This window comes from Hypanus sabinus, chromosome 6 (genome assembly GCF_030144855.1).
Source record: "Hypanus sabinus isolate sHypSab1 chromosome 6, sHypSab1.hap1, whole genome shotgun sequence".
NCBI lineage: Eukaryota > Metazoa > Chordata > Chondrichthyes > Myliobatiformes > Dasyatidae > Hypanus > Hypanus sabinus.
In genome coordinates this window covers 49,291,047-49,311,153 of record NC_082711.1, presented here as the reverse complement: position 1 = coordinate 49,311,153, position 20,107 = coordinate 49,291,047, and the positions used below count along the sequence as shown (strand labels likewise).

Here is a 20,107-nt window from a genome sequence, read left to right as displayed (position 1 = left end):
TAAATAAGCACAAAATGGTAGAGAAACACACAGCTTATGCAGGGAAATCTTGCTGCAGCTGGTTAAAATTTGGATTGGCCTGCACACACAAAGTGCAAGCTGAACTCAGAAGGCCAGGCAGTATCTGTGGGCAGGAATAAACAGTTGATGTTTTGGGCCAAGACCTTTCATCTCTCGAGTATTCTTGTCACCACATTGCAGGAAGCATTTGGAGGCTTTGGAGAGGTGGCAGAAGAGGTTCTCAAGCATGTTACCTGGGCTAAGAGAATTAGCTATAAGGAGAGGTTGGACAATCCTCGATTGTTTTCTTGAGTGTCAAGCTGACAAGTATATAAAATTATGGGGCACATAAAGAGTAGGTATTCATAGTTTTTTTTTTCCCTTGGAGGTAATGTTAAATATTAGATTATAGTTTTAAGGTGAGAGGAGAAAAGTTTAAAGGAGATTTATGAGGCAAATATTTTTTAGGTAGAGAATACTAGATGCCTGGAATGTGCTGTGAGGGATGGTGGTTCAAGCAGAAATGAGAGCAATATTTCGGAGGAGTTCAGACAGGGATAAGAACAGACAGGGAATGGAGGGACACAGACCATGTACAGGCAGATTGGTTTAATTTGTTTTGGCATCATGGTCAACATGTGCATCAAGGGCTGAAGGTCCTGTTGCTGTGCTGTACTGTAACCCAGAAGAGCTATATCATTGTTGATCTGGGAGGGGACAGGGTGAGAGCAGAGATGTTGATAACAAATGAGAAGCAGTCCAAGGGCTGTGTTAACTATAGTAAGGCTATAGTTCAGGAAAAAAAAGAGGCCAAGTAATGTAGAAAATATTTTGCTATCTTTTTTCCATGGCACGAAATGCACAGAAAAAGGCTAGAGTAACATTAATGGAGAGAGAGAGAGAGAGAAAACAATCATTTGCTGATGGATGGTTTTTTCTGATGTACAGAAACATTGACAGCTTGCTGTTTGATTCTGAATAGTTTGTCTTTAACTTTAAAGATTATTTTTGATGTCACAACAGATTGGTTTGTTGATTTAAATTGCAGATGGTCTCTTTGATTTAAGTAGTGATTTCCTTTAACATAGGATCATTTCATTGTGGCGGCTTTAATCTAATTAAAAAAACAACCTAATTTGACTGTGCATCTGACTTAGTTATTGCATTCAAAAGAATCATGCACCCCTTTTGTGCTAAAATTTTGGTAATATACTTAATATTTTAAAACATGTTTGATACATTGCATTTAAGTTGCTTGATATGAGAAAGGAAATACCTTAAGGGTGTTTGGATATCAGTCTAGTTTAAGATTGTTTTGACAGTTCTGTTTGTCTTGAATGACTCTTCATTGATGATTATGTTAAAGTTAAGATCTGAATTAAATGTAGAGTATCAACTGTGATTTTCCTATAGAGCACTGCAGAACAAAAATAGGGCCATTGGCCCATTTAGTCTGTTCTTAAGTTACTTTTCTGCCTAGTTCCATCGACCTGCACCTTCCATCCAAGGAATGGAACCAAATTTCTGTTCCTAACCAAATTTCTCTTAAATGTTGAAACTGGACCCACATTCACCACTTCCACTGACAGCTCGTTCCCCACACTCACCACCCACTGTGTGAAGAAACTCCCCCTCATATTTCTCTTCAACATTTAACCTTTCACCCTTAACTCATAACCTCTTGTTTTTGACTCACCCAAAGTCAGTGGGAAAAGATTGTTTGTATTTACTCTATCTATATTCCAAATGATTTTGTATACCTCTGTCAAATCTCCCCTCATTCTCTTGCATTCAAGGGAATAAAGTTCTAACCTGTCCAACCTTCCCTATAACTTGGATCATCAAGTCCCGGCAACATCCTTATAAATGTCTCCAGCTAAATCATAAACCACATTTACCAAAGGTGGTTATTCCATTATTCTCATTTATTACAAATGTGTTATAAATTAGCTAGTTACCATTTATTAAGCTTTATATTGTTATTTATTAATTAATTAATTCAAGATTGTTTAATATCATTTCCAGTAAACAAATGTAAAGGAGAACAAAATAGTCTGGATCTGATGCAGCACAAAAAACTGATATGATAAGAACACGGTAATAAAAAAACAGTAAGTGATAAAGTAGTGGTGGTTGCAGGTGTGGAATGCTGGATTAATGGCTGTGGAGGTGTTGATCAGCCTTACTGCTTGGGGGAAGTAACTGTTTTTGAGTCTGGTTGTCCGGCATGGATGCTCTGTAGCCTCCTCCCTGATGGGAGTAGGACAATTTTTTGAGCAGCAGCCAATCAGTGACTGGAAGCGTGAAAAGACATAGCTCACACAGGTTTGCTGACTGAGCACTTAAGGCAATGATTAACGCAGGTTTGGTATTTTGAGCAGTGGCCAATTGGCGATTAGAAGTGATTGGCAAGAATAAATTAAAATAAGGCAGAGGCAAGTGGAGCAGCTTTTGTTGGAGTGGACACTGCTAGAGTTAAAGCCTCAAATATCTACTCTTCGAGGTTTCAATGAGGAAGAGGTTTGAGTGAGAGAAGCCAAAAAAGCAGTACGTAGTGTTTCTTCTCCAGTTTATTTATTGTTTCCTTCATTGTACTTGCACTGTTAGAACAGTTGGGATGCCAGGCAGGATAGTGGAATGCTCCAGGAGATGTGGGAAGGCAGGGAATCCAGTGTCCCTGATGACTTTACCTGCAAGACATGCATCCAGCTGAAGCTTCTAACACTCCGTGTTTTCAAGTTGGAGCAGGAAGAACTCTGGATCATTTGGGAGGCCAAAGAGGTGACAAATAGGACATTTAGAGAGGCAGTTACACCCAAGGTGCAGGACACAGGAAACTGGGTGACAGGCAGAAAGGGGAAAGGGGCTGAACAGTCATTGTAGAGCACCCAAGTGGCCAACATCTCAACAATAGGTTTCCCACTTTGGATACTGTTTGGGGGGTGTGGTTGGTGGAACAGAGGAAAGTCACCATTGTCAGGTCTCTGGCATTGAGTCTGACTCCATGACCCAGAAAGAAGGGGGAGGCGGGGAGAAGAGGTGAGCTGCAGTGACAGAGGATTTGTTAATTAGGAGAACAGAAATGCTCTGTAGAGGAGAGATTCCTGAATGGTATGTTTTTTCCTGAGTGTCAGGGTCTGGAACATCGCAGATTGAGTCCTCCTCATTCTTAAATGGGAGGGTGAGCAGCCAGAAGTCGTGGTCCATGTGGGTAACAGTGACATGGGTAGGAAAAATGATGATGTTCTGCAAAGTGAGTTCAGGGAGTTAGGTACAAAGTTAAAGGATAGGACCTCCAGGGTTGTGATCTTAGGATTGCTACTCATGCCACGTGCCAGTGAGGCCAGGAATATGAAGATCATACAGTTTAACACATGTCTAAAGAGTTGGTGTAGGAGGGAGAGTGTCAGATTTTTAGATCATTGGGCTCCCTTCCAGGGAAGGTGAGGCCTGTAAGAAAGAGACAGTTTGCACCTGAACTGGAGGGGAAATAATATCGTAGATGGAAGGTTTGCTGATGCTATACGAGGAAGTTTAAACTAGAGTTGTTGGGGATGGAAACCAGAGTGCCAGAACAGTACAGCGGAGTTTGTGGAGACATGTTGTTAAGGCCTCAGTCAAAGCCAGGAATGTTGAGCATGGTATGAAGAGTGCCCTGAGCTACGTACATTTCAATGCAGGATGTACATTGGGAATGGCAGGTGAGCTCGGGGCATGGATAACACATGGAATTATGATATTGTAGCCATTAGTGAGCTTGGTTGCAGGAGGATCGGGACTGGCAGCTCAATACTCCAGGGTTCTGTTGTTTCAGACATGACAGAGCAGGACGGATTAAAAAGGGAGGAGTGGTGTTACTAGCCAGAGAAGTGTCATGGCAGTGCTCAGACAGAACAGTCTAGTGAGGCTTTAAGGGTGGAACTAAGGAATAAGAAAGATATGGCCACATTAATGTGGCTATACTATGCACCACCCAACTCTCTGTGGGATTTAGAGGAAAAAATTTGTAGAGAGATTGCAGACGACTGCAAGAAGCACAAGGTTATAATAGTAGGCGATTTTAGCTTTCCGCAGATTGACTGGGACTCCCATAGATTGGAGAGAGTTTATCAAATGTGTTCAGGAAAGTTTCCTTAATCAGTATGTGTAAGTCCCAATGAGAGTGTGCAATACTCAATCTGCTTTTAGGGAGTGAGACAGGGCAGATGACACAAGTCTGCGTAGGGGAACATTTGCATCCAATGATGCCATCAGTTTCAATGTAGATCTGGAGAAGGATAGGTCTGTTGCATGGGCTGAGGTTCAGAATTGAATTTCAGGATTCTCTGGCAAGTGTGGATTGGGACAAGCTGTTTTCTGGCAAAGGTGTACTTGATAAGTGGGAGGCTGTTGAAAGTGAAATTTTGAGAGTACAAAGCTTGTATATACTTGTCAGAGTAAAAGGTAAAGATAACAGATTTAGTGAACCTTGGTTTTTGAGAGATTTTGACGCCTTAGTTAAGAAAAGGAGATGCATAGCCTGAATAGACAGGTAGGAACAAATGAGCTATAAGAAATACGAGAGTACACTTAAGAAAGAAATCAGGAGCGCTAAAAGAAGGCATGACATTGCCCTAGCAGACAAGATGAAGGAGAATCCTGAGGGATTCTACAGGTATGTGAAGAGTAAAAGGATTGCAAGGGACAAATTGATCCTCTGGAAGATAAGGATGGCAATCTATGCGTGAAGGTAAAAGTGATGGGGGATATCTGAAGTGGATTTTTATTTTGGCATCTGTGTTTAATCGGGGAATGGACTAAGAGTCTATCAATGTGAGGCAAAGCAGCAGTCAGGTCATGAACCCTATGCAAATTACAGAGGTGGAGGTGTTTGCTGTATTGAGGCAAATTAGAGTAGATAAATCCCCAGGGACTGACGACGTATTTCCTCTAATCCTGTGGGAAGCAAGTGCAGAAATTGCACGGGTCCTTGCAGAGATATTTAAATCATCCTTAGCGACAGGTGAAGTACTAGAGGTTTGGAGGATAGCTGATGTTGTTCCACTTTTTAACATAGACTAAAAGAGTAAACCAGAACATTATAGGCTGGTGAGCCTGACACCAGTAGTGGGAAAGATATTGGAATGTATTCTAATAGACAGGATATGAATATTTAGATAGGGACTGATTAGGGATAGTCAGCATAGCTCTGTTTGTAGTAGGCTGTGTCTAACCAATCTTGAGTTTTTTTGAGTAAGTTACTGGGAAAATTGATGAAATCGAGGCAGTGGATGTTGTCTACATGGACTTCAAGGCATTTGAGAAGGTCATGCATGGGAAATTGGTCACAGCATTTAAAATAGGGTTGTAAATTAGATTAGACATTGGTTTTGTGCGAGAAGCCAAAGAATGGTCGTAGATAGTTGCCTCTCTGACTGAAGACCTGTGACTGGTGGTGTGCCACAAGGGTCGGTGCTGGGCCTGTTGCTGTCTGACATCTGGCAATGTGGGTAACTGGATCAGCAAATTTGCAGATGATGCCATGATTTTGCGTGTTATGGACAATGAGCAAGATTATCAGAGATTGTTGTAGAACCTAGACCAGCTGGAAAAATGGGCTGAGAAATAGCAGATGAAAGTTCATGCAGACAAGTGCCAGGTGTGCACTTTGGTCGGACTAACTTGGGTAGGTCTCACATTGATGATTGGAGGACACTGAGGAGTGCAGCAGAACAAAGGGATCTTGGAATATTGGTCCATAATTCATTGAAATTGTTGGCCCAGGTAGATGGGGTTGTAATGTTAAACCTTACTTCTAATTATTACCCGTTACCCGATGCAAGAACACACAGTGCTACGGAAGATAAAGCAACAACTTTTTTATTAGTAGCTCACTACTAGAGAGAACCTTCCTTCATCACTCTCTTGGAGACTGCATAGGGGTCATATTATTTGTACAAGCATGGCTCTTTTATACACATGTAGTCACGCACAGTTGCTAAGCAATTGTGCAATTTCTTCTTCACTTGTCCAGCAACAGTAACATAAGGTAATTGATCATTTAGCGAATCATTGTTCTAAGAACCTGCTTAGCATGGACAGTTCCCGTTTACTTCTAAGTACTTGCATTAGGACGTTGTCTCATCGGGCCGTTCTTTATTTAAACCTTTGTCCAGCAATTTTGAGAGCAATGTCTAGTATGTTCAGAAAACAGTGTATAATTACCACCACATCCTCTAGTTTGTCAGCAACATCAAAATTGCTCTGTAACCCCTTTAATTTCTTCAGTAAAGAAAGCTTTTGGCACATTAGTCTTCATAAATCAATGTATTGAGTAAATCTACTCCTCAGCTTTTTTTTCTCCAGTCCTGCTAAAGGATCTCAGCTGAAACATTGATGGTGCTCTTTACTATTGATGCTGCCTGGCCTGCTGAGTTCCGCCAGTATTTTGTGTTACTAAATGAAGGAAATGTGATGTTATGTTGAAATTGTAAAAGATGTTGGTGAGGCTCAATCTGCAGTATTGTGTACAACTTAGGTCACCTACCTACAGAAAAGATGTAACCAAGATTGAAAGTGTACAGGGAAAATATACAAGGATGCTGCTGTGACTGGAAGACCTGTGTTGTAAGGGAAGATTGAATAGGTTAGGACTTTATTCCTTGGAATGTAGATGATTGAATGGAGACTTGATCGAGCAAAACAAAATTATGAAGGGTATAGATGGGGTAAATCCTGGCTTTTTCCACTGGGTCAGGCTACTTCTGGAGCTCATGGGTTCAGGGTGAAAGATGAAAAGCTTTTGGGGAACAGAAAGGGAAACTACTCTCAGGTTTACGAGAATGGGGAATGAGCTGTTAGCACAAGCTCAATTTTCAAAGTTTGAGAAGTTTGGATATGTAAATGGTTGGCAAGTGTATGGAGGGCCATGGTCCAGGTGTAGGTCGATGGGACTAGGCAGCTTAAATGGCTCAGTTTGGACTAAATGGGCCAAATGCCCTTTTGCTGTACTCTACCTTTCTATGACAAACAATCTATGAGCAGGGTGGGTTGGATTGTTCATGATATTTCTGGCCTTTGTCTAGCAACTGATATATATACCTATCAGTGTACATGTCTTGATGGAGGATGGGGTGGTGCCTGTAATGCATTGAGCTGTTTTGACTACCCATTGTAGAGCCTTCCTGTTCACTGCAGTACACTCTCTGTGCCATGCTATGATGCACCACGTTAGGATGCTCTCTCTGCTCATCTGTAGAAGTTGTGAGTATTGATGTGCATAGTCCAGCTCTCAGAAAATACAGGTGTTGGTGAGCTTTCTGGACTGTATGTGAAGTCAGTGATTTTATGCCATGAACTGACTTATCTCTCAAAGTTTACTGTTTGCATAGGATTCAGTGGGCAAGTTGATGCGTGACTAAAGTATAGAAAATATGTATCTGGGTTCTCACAGTTGGCTGAGGTTTGGATCTTCGCGGGAGTCCACCATTTTAATAAGTTTAATTTCATTAAGTGATATTTACTGTGGCCATGAGGAAAAGTTGGTGACAGTATTCTCTTTTAATGCTGTAAGGTTCAATGATACATTCAGTTCCACTGGCTAGATAACTCTCCACTGCTTTATGTTGTTTTCTAAAGGTTTTAATTTGACCCACTTAGCACAGTGCAAGGAGTTTAATTTGTTTATAATCTTTGGAACACCAGAACAAATAAACCATTCATCTCCCCTCCCCGCCTCCCCAAAAAAACCAAGCCTACTCTGCAACTTCTTCGAGATCTTGGCAGCTTTAAAATCAATTCCAAACTCCAGATACTTGGTTGTCCAATGTCACTCCTAACTTGTACTTAGTACAACAACAGTCATCTCAGATCCAACATTCATGATTGAACTCGTCCCAAGTATTCTAACAGATGCACATAAATTCCACCCCGCCCAGTATCTTGATTGCTTTAATCAAATTGTTCTAATCTCATTTCCAGGAAATCTTTGACATGTGACTTCTCATATGTCTTGCACATATTTTTAACTTGCTCATTCCAAGGCCAATATGTTCATTCATTGGATACAATGCTCCAACAAAGGATATCTTGATGCAATATACTTTCTAAGCCATTATCTAAGTCATTAATGCACATTAAGACCTTTATGAAGGTCTTTTGGGTCAGCCGGTGGTGTAGTGGCATCAGGACTGGACTTTGAGGTGGCAATCCTGAGTTCCAATCCGATCCAGTCCCAATTTAGGCAGCAGCAGTATCTGCGCAGGAGAAAGGCCTGGTGATCTACTTCTGTATCTTGCCTCAAAAATCCTATGGACAACTACACTATCTATAGGGTCGCCATGAATCAATGAGGATTCTATGGTACTCAATAGCAACAATGAAGGTCTTTACAAAATGCTTTCTGATAATACTAGTATGTAACAAATTAAGGTATTATTCTCTCTACAAGTGTTGTTATATTTATGACACCATAAATAAAAATATGGAACTAACCTGTTATTTCTGTATTTTCATTTGTAGTGTCATAAAAAAATTGCATCTATTTGTTGAGAAAAGGGGGTTTGCCAGATATTGCAAGACAGCTAATACCAAATCAGGGATACTCTGAAGAATATACTGTTCACCAGTGTGGGCAGCATCTGTGGAAAGCAAACCTCATTTTGGTTGAAGCAAAAAAAAATGCTGGAGGAGCTGAGTGTGTCAGGATGCATCTAGGGGGGGAAATGAGGAATCAGCTTTTCAGGATGAGACCTATTACCGGGGGTTGGAAAGAGGGCGGAAGCTAGAACAACTGGGTGAGGCCAGGGACGTGAGCTGGCGAGTGAGATGGGTAAGCTGGGGAAATGGTTAGGTGGGGGAAAGTGTGAAATTGGAATGATGTGAAAACTGAGAGTTGATGCATATGGAAGAGGCATAGGCTGAAAAGTGGAATCTGGATCAAGGAAGAAAGGCAAGGAGGTGGGGAGGTGTAGGTGATGAGGGTAGAGGAGGGGAAAGAGAAGGGGTTAATAGGACCAGTGGAAAAAGTAAAACAAAGGCTAGAGGTTGGGGGGAGGGCATGAATGCAGAAGGAAAGCGATACCAGAAGTAATATTCTCTGAAGAATCAGTATTGATGCTGTCCAGTTGGAGACTGTCAAAATAGAATATGAGCTGTTGTTCCTCTATTCTGCATCTAGCTTCAACAGTAGAGGAGGTTGGGGGCTAAGGTGTCAGTGCGGGTCTGAAAGGTGATTTAAAATGGCTGGCCACTGGCAAGATGATGGTTGTACAGTGGACGGAACAATGGGGGACACAACAAAGAAATCCCCCAATCTGTGTCAAATCTCACCAGTTTAGAAGAGTCCATCAAGCTGCTGGACTGGCTGCAGTGCTGAACTGCCTGTGGACTCACTTTGGTGAGTTTGCAGTTCATGTTTTCTGTGTTATTTGTTCACTTTTTGCACGTTTGTTTTCCCCCCACACAGTGTTTGACAGGCTCTGTTGTATGTGTTGTTTAAAATAGTTTCTGTTGTGTTTCCTTGTTTTGTGACTGCAAGAAAATGAATCTCAAAGTTGTATGTGATGTACGTACTTTGATGATAAATGCACTTTGAACTTTGACCTTCACTGGAAGTACTGAGCACCGGATGCAATAAATAACCCTGGTAGATTCGCACATGATGAGCTACCTCACCTGCAAGGACTGGTGGTGAGGGAGGAGGTGTAGTGGCTGAAGTAACATTTGTGATGGTTTTGTAGAAGTATTCATCAGGCTTTAAGGGAATTTTTGAAATTGGCTGTGGGCATTCATGTTGTTTCTTCCGTCCGTTAAAGTCACCCTGTTGATAGTGTTATGAATGTACCACAGCTCTGAGGGGCCGAAGGAGCGGGAGCAGCCCCCTCCTTCCGGAGAATCGCAAGATCGCTATTAATTCGGGTCTCGGAAGTGAGAGACAATGCAACAGTTTTGACCATTTGTTCTTAGAGGCACCTGTGTCACGTGCAAGTCCCGGCTACGTGACAACTACCATGAACCTGAACACCCTCAGGCCATGTGGGGGTGGAGATTGCATCCCCCTACTTTGATGGACAGCTACAACTCTGCAAGTAAAGATAAAAGCGGACTGCAGGAGGCAGTACCCTAGCGATGCACCAGAGGAACTTGCTCGCTCAACGCTCCCGGGAGAGCTGGAAGCCACTCAACGTCACGTGCGCTCCTAACTCCTTTGCCTGGGGAGCGGGTGGCTGATACTACCGAGAAGGACTTCGAACTAACAACGGGGAAACCAACGCTCCCCTGATTTTAACGGAGTGGTCAAAAAGATACGGGCAAGTCTTCTTTTCGTTCTCACCGATTCCTCTAAGACACGTGACACCCAGCAATTCCTCGAAAGACTTTTGAATGACTCTTTAGATTTACAATGGACAGAAAAATATTATCCCCTAGACAACAGCCGAGATTAATGATGATTATGACTATATCCGGGCTTTAGATTGCGTATTGGTGATGTGCATTATCTGAATGTTTGCATTAACCTTACTTTTGTGCCCCTTTATAAATAAAAACGTTTGAAAATAGTGACATCAGACTTCAACAGATCTCTCCATCTTTGCTGGTAAGTTATCCAGTTACGGGATATGTAACAACTTGGGTTTCTCGTCTTGGGATTTGACACCAAATTGGGAGGCCAGTGAATCGGGCTTGTAAATCAAAAAACTTGAATCTGGTTACGCGGGTAGCCAGACGGGAAACCAGCAAAGATGGACGTGGGGGAATTTATGGAAACCCCAACGGTGGGGGCGGTAGAGGCGGCCACTAAATCAGACTTGTTAAATTTGGCGAAGGGGTTGAACCTCACAGAAGTGAGGTCGTCCATGAAAAAGCGGGAGGTACGAAGGGCCATAACTCAGTATTACATTGGGAAGAATGTGTTTGAAGATGAGGTACCATCAAGTGGGACGGTTCAGTTAGAGGTGGAGAAATTAAAGTTGGAACATGAAATTAAGTTAAAAGAGCTGGAAGTGGCTGAGAGAGAGAGAGGGAAAGGCAAAGACAGCATGAAATTCACCTAAAGAAGCTAGAAGCAGAAGAGAAAGAGAGGGAACGGGCTGAGAAAGAGAAACAGAGGCAACATGACTGGGAAATTGAGAAGATGAAGAACGAGCGAAGAGATCAAGGGTTAGACCAAGCAGAGCGGTTTAATGTTAGTAGGGAGTTGAGATTGGTGCCCCCGTTCGAGGAGACAGATGTCGATAGTTATTTCTTACTTTTTGAAAAGGAGGCAATAAATCAGAAGTGGCCAAAAGAGCAGTGGGTGGCATTGTTACAAAGTGTGTTAAAGGGGAAGGCCCAACGAGCATATGCGGCCTTGCCCCAGGAGGAGGGAGGAGCGGAGAATTATGATGAGGTAAAAAAGGTCATTCTCCGGACTTACGAATTGGTACCTGAGGCCTATAGACAAAAGTTTAGAAATTTAAGGAAAGGGTGGAATCAAACGTATACCGAGCTAGCCCGTGAGAAGGGGGTGCTCTTGGACCGTTGGTGCACCGCGGAAAGAGTGGGCGAGGATTATGGGCGTCTCAGGGAGTTATTTTTGATTGAGGAATTCAAAAGTTGTGTTCCGGAGGAGATCCGGGTGTATTTGAATGAGAAGCCGGATAAGTCCATTTCAGAATTTGCCAGGTTGGCAGACGAATATGCCCTAACCCACAAGACAAAGACTCCCTCGAATAAAGGTCCCCAGAGAGATCGTGGGAGCGATCGAGAAAGTCCGACGAGTGAGGCAGAGGTCCCACCGGGAGCTAGCGGTAAGGTTGAGGGGGAAAGGCAAGACGGCCAGAGGTTTCCGGGTTTGACCTGTTTTAATTGTGGAAAGGAGGGGCACATTGCATCTCGAGGCTTTGCTCTGAGGAAGGAGATAGGAAGAGGGAAAGCCACAGTCCCTATCGGGTGTGCCGTGGTAATCAGCAAATCGACCAGAGAGCCGAGGGTAGTCAGAGTACGAGAGGGCTCTGGGAGTTGTCTGTCACACGGAACCGTGTCTGTGATGGAGGGAGACACACCAGTTCCCGTATGAATCTGGAGGGATATGGGCTCTGAATTATCCCTGGTTAGCTGTAAGGTACTAGAATTTGGTCGGGAAACGGGCATGGTAAAGATGGAAGGAATAAATAAACGGATAGAAATGGTGCCCTTATATAAGGTCATTCTGGATTGTGAGCTGGTGTATGGATCAGTTGAAGTGGGGGTGCCCTCAGAATTCCCGAGAGCTGACGTGGACATCCTGCTGGGGAACGACTTAGCAGGGGGTAAGGTTTGGTCAGCAATGCTGCCGACCTGGCGACCGGCGAGTACGGTGGCCCCGTCCCTAGCGCCCAAGGACCATCTCGCCGGCGCGGTCACTCGCAGCCTGTCGAGAGAGGCAGCTGTGAACGAGAGCAGTTTAAATCTGGCCAGTTTTGATTTGGCCGAGACGTCTTTGCTGACCCTGTGCCATGAGGGTTTCGAGGGTGGTAAGACGAAGAGTAGTAAAGTGAAAGGGGGTAAGGGAGATGAGATAGATTTGCCTTTAGTGAAGAGAAAGGTCCTAAAGGTAGGAGATAAAGATGAGAAACAGATAAAGCTGTTAAAAGGTCCAGAGTTGGACATGGACGATCTGTCTGGTTTGGCAGAATTGTTTGAAGAACTTGAGAGTTCTAAAGGTGTTCCCGATAATGAGGTCAGGGCAGTCCTAGATGGAAAGGATACCCTTGCCTTGAAGGGGTCTGCTGAAAGGGCCGAGGAGGTTGTTTCAGCTCGCAGGGTTGCGCCTTCCCCGGGTGGGAGCTGCCCAGAGAGTAACTGGGAGGATCGGGGGGAAGTTAGAATTTGAAAAAGGTACGGGTGTTGAAAGCCTGGAAGAGGCCAATGTCCCGCTTGAGCGCGTCCGAGATGGGGATGCACGAGGTGCTGAACCTGGTAACGGAGCTCAGAAGAAGTCTGAGGTATTTGATCCAGTGGAACGGGGCGGCCGTCCTTGTGGGTCAGATGGACTTGGTTCAGTGGGAAAAGGGTTAACCTTGGTAACCGGGGAAAGTGTGAGTTCCCCGGCGTTTGTACTCGAAGGAGTGTTCAAAGTTAATGCAGAATTTAAGAATGGGGGGGTGAGGATTGTTAGCAAAGGAAACGAAAAGTCTGTAGTTTCCAAATCGAAGGAAGAAATCTTAAACCTGGCAGATCGCTCGCAGAGTGAGCCGGGGAATAGCGGGGCCCCCCACTCTATTGTTATGCCAGGATGGGGTGTGAAAAGGCTGCCTTCGACATGCTACTTGAGCGAAGAGTTCGAATCAAACACCAATAGCCTGAAGGGGACTGATAAAAGGGCCAGCCACCTGGGTAAAATCGAGGAAGTGGGTGAAAAGGGTCTACGTTTGGGGCATGGTGTTGCAAAAATAACCCCGATGAACGAGGCTGGCGGGAGTTCACCACGAAAAATTACTCAAGTTCCCCATGGGGGGGCTCGTCGAAAAAGAGGCGACGGTTAATGGAGATGCCATTGTTAGACAGCCAAGCAGGTTGAACAGGTTTGCGCCAAAGCCTGTGAATGATAAAGACAGCCCCTTTTGGAGACCTGCTGGTTACGTAAAACGACTGAAACGATCAGTGTTCGCATAAACTTTTGTAAATGCACCTAAGCTAAGGGCATCCCTCCTTAGTTCTGTTGTGGAAAAAAAATACTCATAAATAGATGATTATTGAATTGAAGTCTGATGCTACAAGTCTTTAGTAAGGTATGCAATTTTAAGATATTAAAGAAAGGGGCACTGTAATCGTTAACTATTTAGATACTGACTTGAATGTATAACGGTAGTATTCTGTGAAGAGAAAAAGCTTGGGTATTGTGTTAAGAGTAAAAGTCCTGTAAGACACTGTACAACTCCGTTTTTAACCGCTGGTAAAAAACGTGGTTTTTGAGGGGAGGTGTTATGAAGGTACCACAGCTCTGAGGGGCCGAAGGAGCGGGAGCAGCCCCCTCCTTCCAGAGAATCGCAAGATCGCTATTAATTCGGGACTCGGAAGTGAGAGACAATGCAACGGTTTTGACCATTTGTTATTAGAGGCACCTGTGTCACGTGCAAGTCCCGGCTACGTGACAACTACCATGAACCTGAACACCCTCGGGCCATGTGGGGGTGGAGATTGCATCCCCCTACTTTGATGGACAGCTACAACTCTGCAAGTAAAGATAAAAGCGGACTGCAGGAGGCAGTACCCCAGCGATGCACCAGAGGAACTTGCTCGCTCAACGCTCCCGGGAGAGCTGGAAGCCACTCAGTGCCACGTGCGCTCCTAACTCCTTTGCCTGGGGAGCGGGTGGCTGATACTACCGAGAAAGACTTCGAACTATCAACGGGGAAACCAACGCTCCCCTGATTTTAACGGAGTGGTCAAAAAGATACGGGCAAGTCTTCCTTTCGTTCTCACCGATTCCTCTCAGACACGTGACACCCAACAATTCCTCGAAAGACTTTTGAATGACTCTTTAGATTTCCAATGGACAGAAAAATATTATCCCCTAGACAACAGCCGAGATTAATGATGATTATGACTATATCTGGGCTTTAGATTGCGTATTGGTGATGTGCATTATCTGAATGTTTGCATTAACCTTACTTTTGTGCCCCTTTATAAATAAAAACGTTTGAAAATAGTGACATCAGACTTCAACAGACCTCTCTATCTTTGCTGGTAAGTTATCCAGTTACGGGATACGTAACAATAGGCAGTCACTAAACGAGAGAGGTCTCAAACTGATCAGAGGCAGCAACTCTCATGAGCCTTTGAGAAGATTGATTTTATTGTGCTCTCTAAACCCATTTAAAAATGATGGCAGTTCACTGGCTTGAATTTGTATGCAGGGTTTAGAATTGCTCAGGATGACATTTTGACTGTGCTAACTCCTCTGCTTCTCCAGTACAGATTGCACAGTTGTAGTGGTAGATAATGGCTTTTAAGCTTTCTTTGTGTGGTTAAATCACTGGAGATCCTAAAGTTGCCCAATTTCTAAATTTGGTGTCTGATGATGCATAAATAAATGTGATATTGCTGTTGTTCCATACCAGAACCATACTTATTTATACTTGAACACAGGAGATTCTGCAGATGCAGGAAATCCGGAGCAGTACACACAAAATGCTAAAGGAACTCAGCAGGGCATCTGTGGAGAGCAATTGAAGAAACAGTCAATGTTCTGGCCTAAGGTCCTTCATCAGGACTGGAAACAAAGGGGGGAAATGACAGAATAAGAAGGGGTGAGAGAAAGAGTACAAGCTAGAAGCCAGGTGGGTGGGGAGGAGGATGAAGAAAGAAGCTGGGAGGTGATTGGTGGAAAAGGTTAAAGGGCTGGAGAAGAAGGGATTTGATAGAGGAGAGTGGACAATGGGAGAAATGAAAGGAGTGGAGCACCAGCGGGAAGATGATAGATGGGTGAAGAGAAGAAGTAAGAGGGGTCCAGAGTGGAGAACTGAAGAAGGAAAAGAGGAGAAAATTCATTAGAAGTTGGATATATCAATTTTCATGCCATCAGGATAAAGGTTACCTAGATGGAATATGAGGTGTTGCTCCTCCAACCTGAGAATGGCCTCATCGTGGCAAAAGAAGAGGACCTGGACTAACATGTCAGAATGATTTGCCACCAGGAAATTCTGCTTTTTGCAGATGGAATGAAGGTTCTTGACACAGAGTCTACGTTGTGTCTTGCCAGTGGTAGAAGAGGCGACATCAGAACCACTGTATACAGTAGAGGATGACCCCAACAGATTTGCAGGTGAAGTGTTGCCTCACCTGGAAAGATTGCTTGGGATATTGAATTGAGATGAAGGAGGAGGTGAATGGGCAGGTGTAGTACGTCTGCTTGCCAGGAGGGAGATCAGTGGGGAGGGACAAAAGGATAATTGCATCATGGAAAGAACTATCTCTACGGAAAGCAGACAGTGGAGAGAAGGTAAAGTTGTGTTTGTTTATCAGGTCTCATTGAAGATGGCAGAAGTTGTGGAGAATGGTGTGTTGGGTGTAGAGGTTCATGGGGTGGTTGTTGAGGACAAGAGGAATTATCTCCCTGTTAAGGTGGTAGGAAGATGGGGTGAGCATGGGTGTTCAGGAAATGGAGATGTGGATGAGGGCAGCAGAAGGAGGACTAGTGTCTTGGGAAGGAAAGTCTCATTCAGGGAACAGATATGGCAAGGATGAAGGAATTGAGAGAAGGGAATAGGATCTTTTTTTTTTACAGGAGATGGGGTGGGAAGAGGTAATGGGATCCAGCATATTATCTTCCATGACATCAGCCATCTCTGACACACATCTTTACCATTCCCCCCCTTCCCCACCCCACCACCATTCTCTGCTTTCCGCAGGGATCATTCTCTCTGTGATTCACTTGTCCATTTGTTCCTCTCCACTATTCTCCCTCCTTGTACTTATCCCTGAAAGTGGATAGATTCGCACCTGCCCATTCACCTCCTCCCTTGCCTCCATTCAGGGCCCCAACAGTCCTTCCAGGTGAAGCATCACTTCACCAGCAAATCTGTTTTCAGTTGTCAACTGTGTCCCATGTGGCCTCCTCTACACTGGTGAGACCCAATTCATTGGGAGACTGCTTGGTCGAGCTCCTTCGCTCCAATTGCGAAAAACAGGATTTCCTGGTGGCCCACCATTTTAATTCCAGTCCGCATTCCCATTCCAACATGATGGTCTGTTCTCTTCTGCCGCAATGACACCACTCTTGGGTTGGAGGAGCAACTGCCTATGTTCCATCTAAATAACCTCCAACCTGATGGCAATAACATCAATTTCTCCAACTTCCAGTAATTTTCTCCACCTGCCATTCCCTCTTCTTCAATTTCCCACTCTGGCCCCCTCATTACCTCTTATCCTCACCTACATATCACTGTCCCCTGGTGCCCCTCCTCTTTCTCTCATGGTCCACTCTCTATAATTTCTTCTTCTCTAGCCCTTTACCCTCTCCACCAATCTCCTCCCAGGCTTTTACTTCACACTCCTCCCCAGGCATCTGATTTCACCTTTCAGCTTCTAGCATGAACTCTTTCCCCTTCCCCACCTTATTCTAGCATCTTCCCCCTTCCTTTCCAGTTTTGATGAAGGGTCTCAGCCCAAAATGTTTATTTCTCTCTATTGATAATGCCTGACCTGATAAGTTCCTCGGGCATTTTGTGTGTGTTATTTTATACTTGCACTGTTTTCCAGTACATCAATGTGGTTTGCACTAACAGCATTATATTTTAGTTGAAATGAGACCATACTAGGTGACGGCATTTGCACTAAACATCCAAGTGTTATTCTCTCTTGCAGGTCACAGCCATGCTGATAAGCTCATAAGATGTAGGATTTACTGACTATATGAGTAGCCAATGAACAATGTGCTTGCTTAAGAAGGTCTGGAATTAATTCTGTTTTTTAAGTTATCTTCAACAAGGTCCTTTAAGTTTCACAATTATTATCTGCAATAATTCACATCATTAGTGACGGAGAAGGCTTTGTTGGAATTTTAAGTTTACAATAATTTATGAATTTTTCTGATATTTTGTATATATTGGTGCACTGGTGTGCTTACAGCCATATTTTTTTCTTCAGAAAATAATGCTGTAATCAGAGGCAGAATCTCTGAATAACGTACTAGTACCAATTTATTTGGCTCCTGTCAGAAATGGGATATAGGATTATGGGGGAGAATGATGGTAACAATGAATTGGGGAGTTATCAATTTAGTCAAGAAGTTGACACCACAGTTCGAGGGTGATTTGCTGCAGGATTATTGCAAACTGGGAGCCAGCCAGGAAGAGACTATGGGCTATTGAACAAGGTGAAGTGCCGTTATGAAAACAAAGTTACTGCATTTATTTAACACACAGTGCAATGTGAAATGTGGCAGAAAATGCGCAGTTGTGATTATTGCGCAATATTTGACAAGGTAGGCGTAAACTGGTGTCATCCTTGCGGTGACCTCATTAAATTGTTCAGATGGGAGATCATGCATTTCAGAAGGAACAGGCAATGGAAAACATGCAGGAACGTGCAATCGATATTGTACCTATACACCTTGCTTCCCAGAGATGATGTCACAAGATTGGAAGCTGCTGTGGAAGAAGCAAGAATGAGTTGCAGAAGTAAATATTGCACATGGTATGGTATACTGCATCACAGGTGATGGATGGAATGAATAATCAGGTGAACTGTTTGCCCTTCCGGTGGTTTGGTTCAACGATGGCGTCGGTGTGGGGTTCAGTCTTTCTTGGAGAGGAGGAGAGTTGGGTGATCTTGGGTTCATGGGACTTGAAATTGAGATGTTCATCAAAGGAATATTAGAATGAAAGGGTGCCACTCTTAACATTGACATAGCTAAGTGAGTTTGCACCAGATAAACAAGTACATCTTGCAGAATTGGAAGTAGGTATGTTTAAACAAACACAGTTTAACCAAACTATAACCATTTGATTTTGCACCAGAATGCCTTTTCTGATGTAATTGTATTCTTTCCTTTTTAAAAAAAACTAGGTATAATTTAAAGATGAGCTTTACTTGTTATGTACAATCGAAACGTCCAGTGAAAGGTGTTGTTTGAGGTGGGAACGTGCTGGACAGCCTGCCGATATCACTGGGCTTCTGGCACCAACGGAGCATGAATGTGAGAGGGAACCAGTGTGTCCGGAGGAACCCCACGCAGTCATGGAGGAAGAACGTGCAAACTCATTACAGACAGCAGTGGGAACTTTGATCTTGCAGCTAGTATTGAGCTAATGGATATGCTACCTTGGCAACTAATTATTCTTTTATCTTTTTCCGGTGAATGCTGCTTATATGATCCCATGTGCTCATGCTGCTGTAAGTTTGATTTTATTGCATTTGTACATATGACAGTAAACTTCACTTCACCTTGACATGTTTGGAATGTCAGTGCTGAGTCAGGTAGAATGCCGCCGTGGTTGAGGAAGGTGTTTGATATCAGGCAGTTGGGCAATAGACATAGAACAAAAGAAATTATGTAAGAATCTTTAAATAAAGAGTTAAACATTTGCCAGCAAAATCACTTGTCTGAATTGCATTGCTACATGATGGAAATATGGTTCATATTTCCCCATGGTGTACAAAGATGTGTCGTGAAGTGTTAACAACCATCAGCTAGGATTACCAGTCATACAAATCAATGGAATTCATATTTTCAAGTGGTTTACAGAGGGATTATAGGGAAGGGGGCTCTGGGAATGTTCGCCTCCCGGTGTGACAGCTGCATCTAATTTAACATCATCTACATTTGTTAGCTGATAATCTATATGGCTCCTTTCAAAATTCCAATATAAAAATACTCTGTTTCCAGTTCCCAGACACTTAGGAAGTAGTAAGTTTCATTTTGGTGTTCTTTAAGAGTCATTGAAAAGCAAATATTATGATAATGAACTTATTGAAAGTTGACAAATACTAAAGGACAAGCCTTAAATTTTGTTGGTATTTTTGCTTTAAGGATCCCACGATCAATAAAGGTAGTTCTGAAGAGTCTGAATTAAGGAGCTGATAGGGTGTTATTGTTTATTTTAGAGCTAGGCACTTGTAAATGGAATTTCCCTGGAGTGAGATACACAAAATATCACTTTTGAGTCATGTCCTTTCGTTCAGGAAAATATTCTGGGCTTTTCCTGGCATGAGCTGTGTTTATGTGGCTGACGAGAGGGTGTATCAATTAGTGTGCAATGCACATTTTAGAGTAATTCATCAGTGTTGTCCCAAGGGAGCCTGTTCATTTGTTCGAGGACAACTAGATGTTATTGATGGCATTTGACTGGGACCCCTATTACTTGTCTCTTATCTTCCGGATCCTCCCCATTCCCTGTTCAAGTTCTGGTTATAATCATGATTTTAATCACACTGTCCAGATAAAACAAAGCATGCAATTAAATGCTGGGGTGTGCTTGCCATTGATTCCCCAGAACTTTCCTCCTCTATTTTAATCTGTTGCTGTAAGTGAGAGGCAAGGATATACACTGAAATCAGACAATCAGACTATGTCATCGATAATGCCATCACTCTCTAACGTTTTCTAAAGATTTGGCCAGCCAGAGTGCAGAATCTTTTCCAGCTAGTAAAGACGAATGAGAAG

General features: G+C 43.3%; 2 protein-coding genes across 3 annotated transcripts in view; both read left to right on the top strand.

Annotated features, from left to right (window-relative positions):
• The window catches only part of LOC132395448 (sickle tail protein homolog), a 640,240-nt gene that overhangs the window by 175,462 nt on the left and 444,671 nt on the right, over positions 1-20,107 (top strand). The gene's annotated exons all lie outside the window — the stretch shown is intronic.
• LOC132395449 (uncharacterized) lies at positions 1,938-19,140 on the top strand. Its single transcript, XM_059972084.1, has 2 exons — positions 1,938-17,391; positions 18,511-19,140. Exon 1 carries the CDS (start codon positions 11,114-11,116, stop codon positions 12,035-12,037), a length of 924 nt encoding a protein of 307 aa, XP_059828067.1. The 5' UTR covers positions 1,938-11,113; the 3' UTR covers positions 12,038-17,391; positions 18,511-19,140.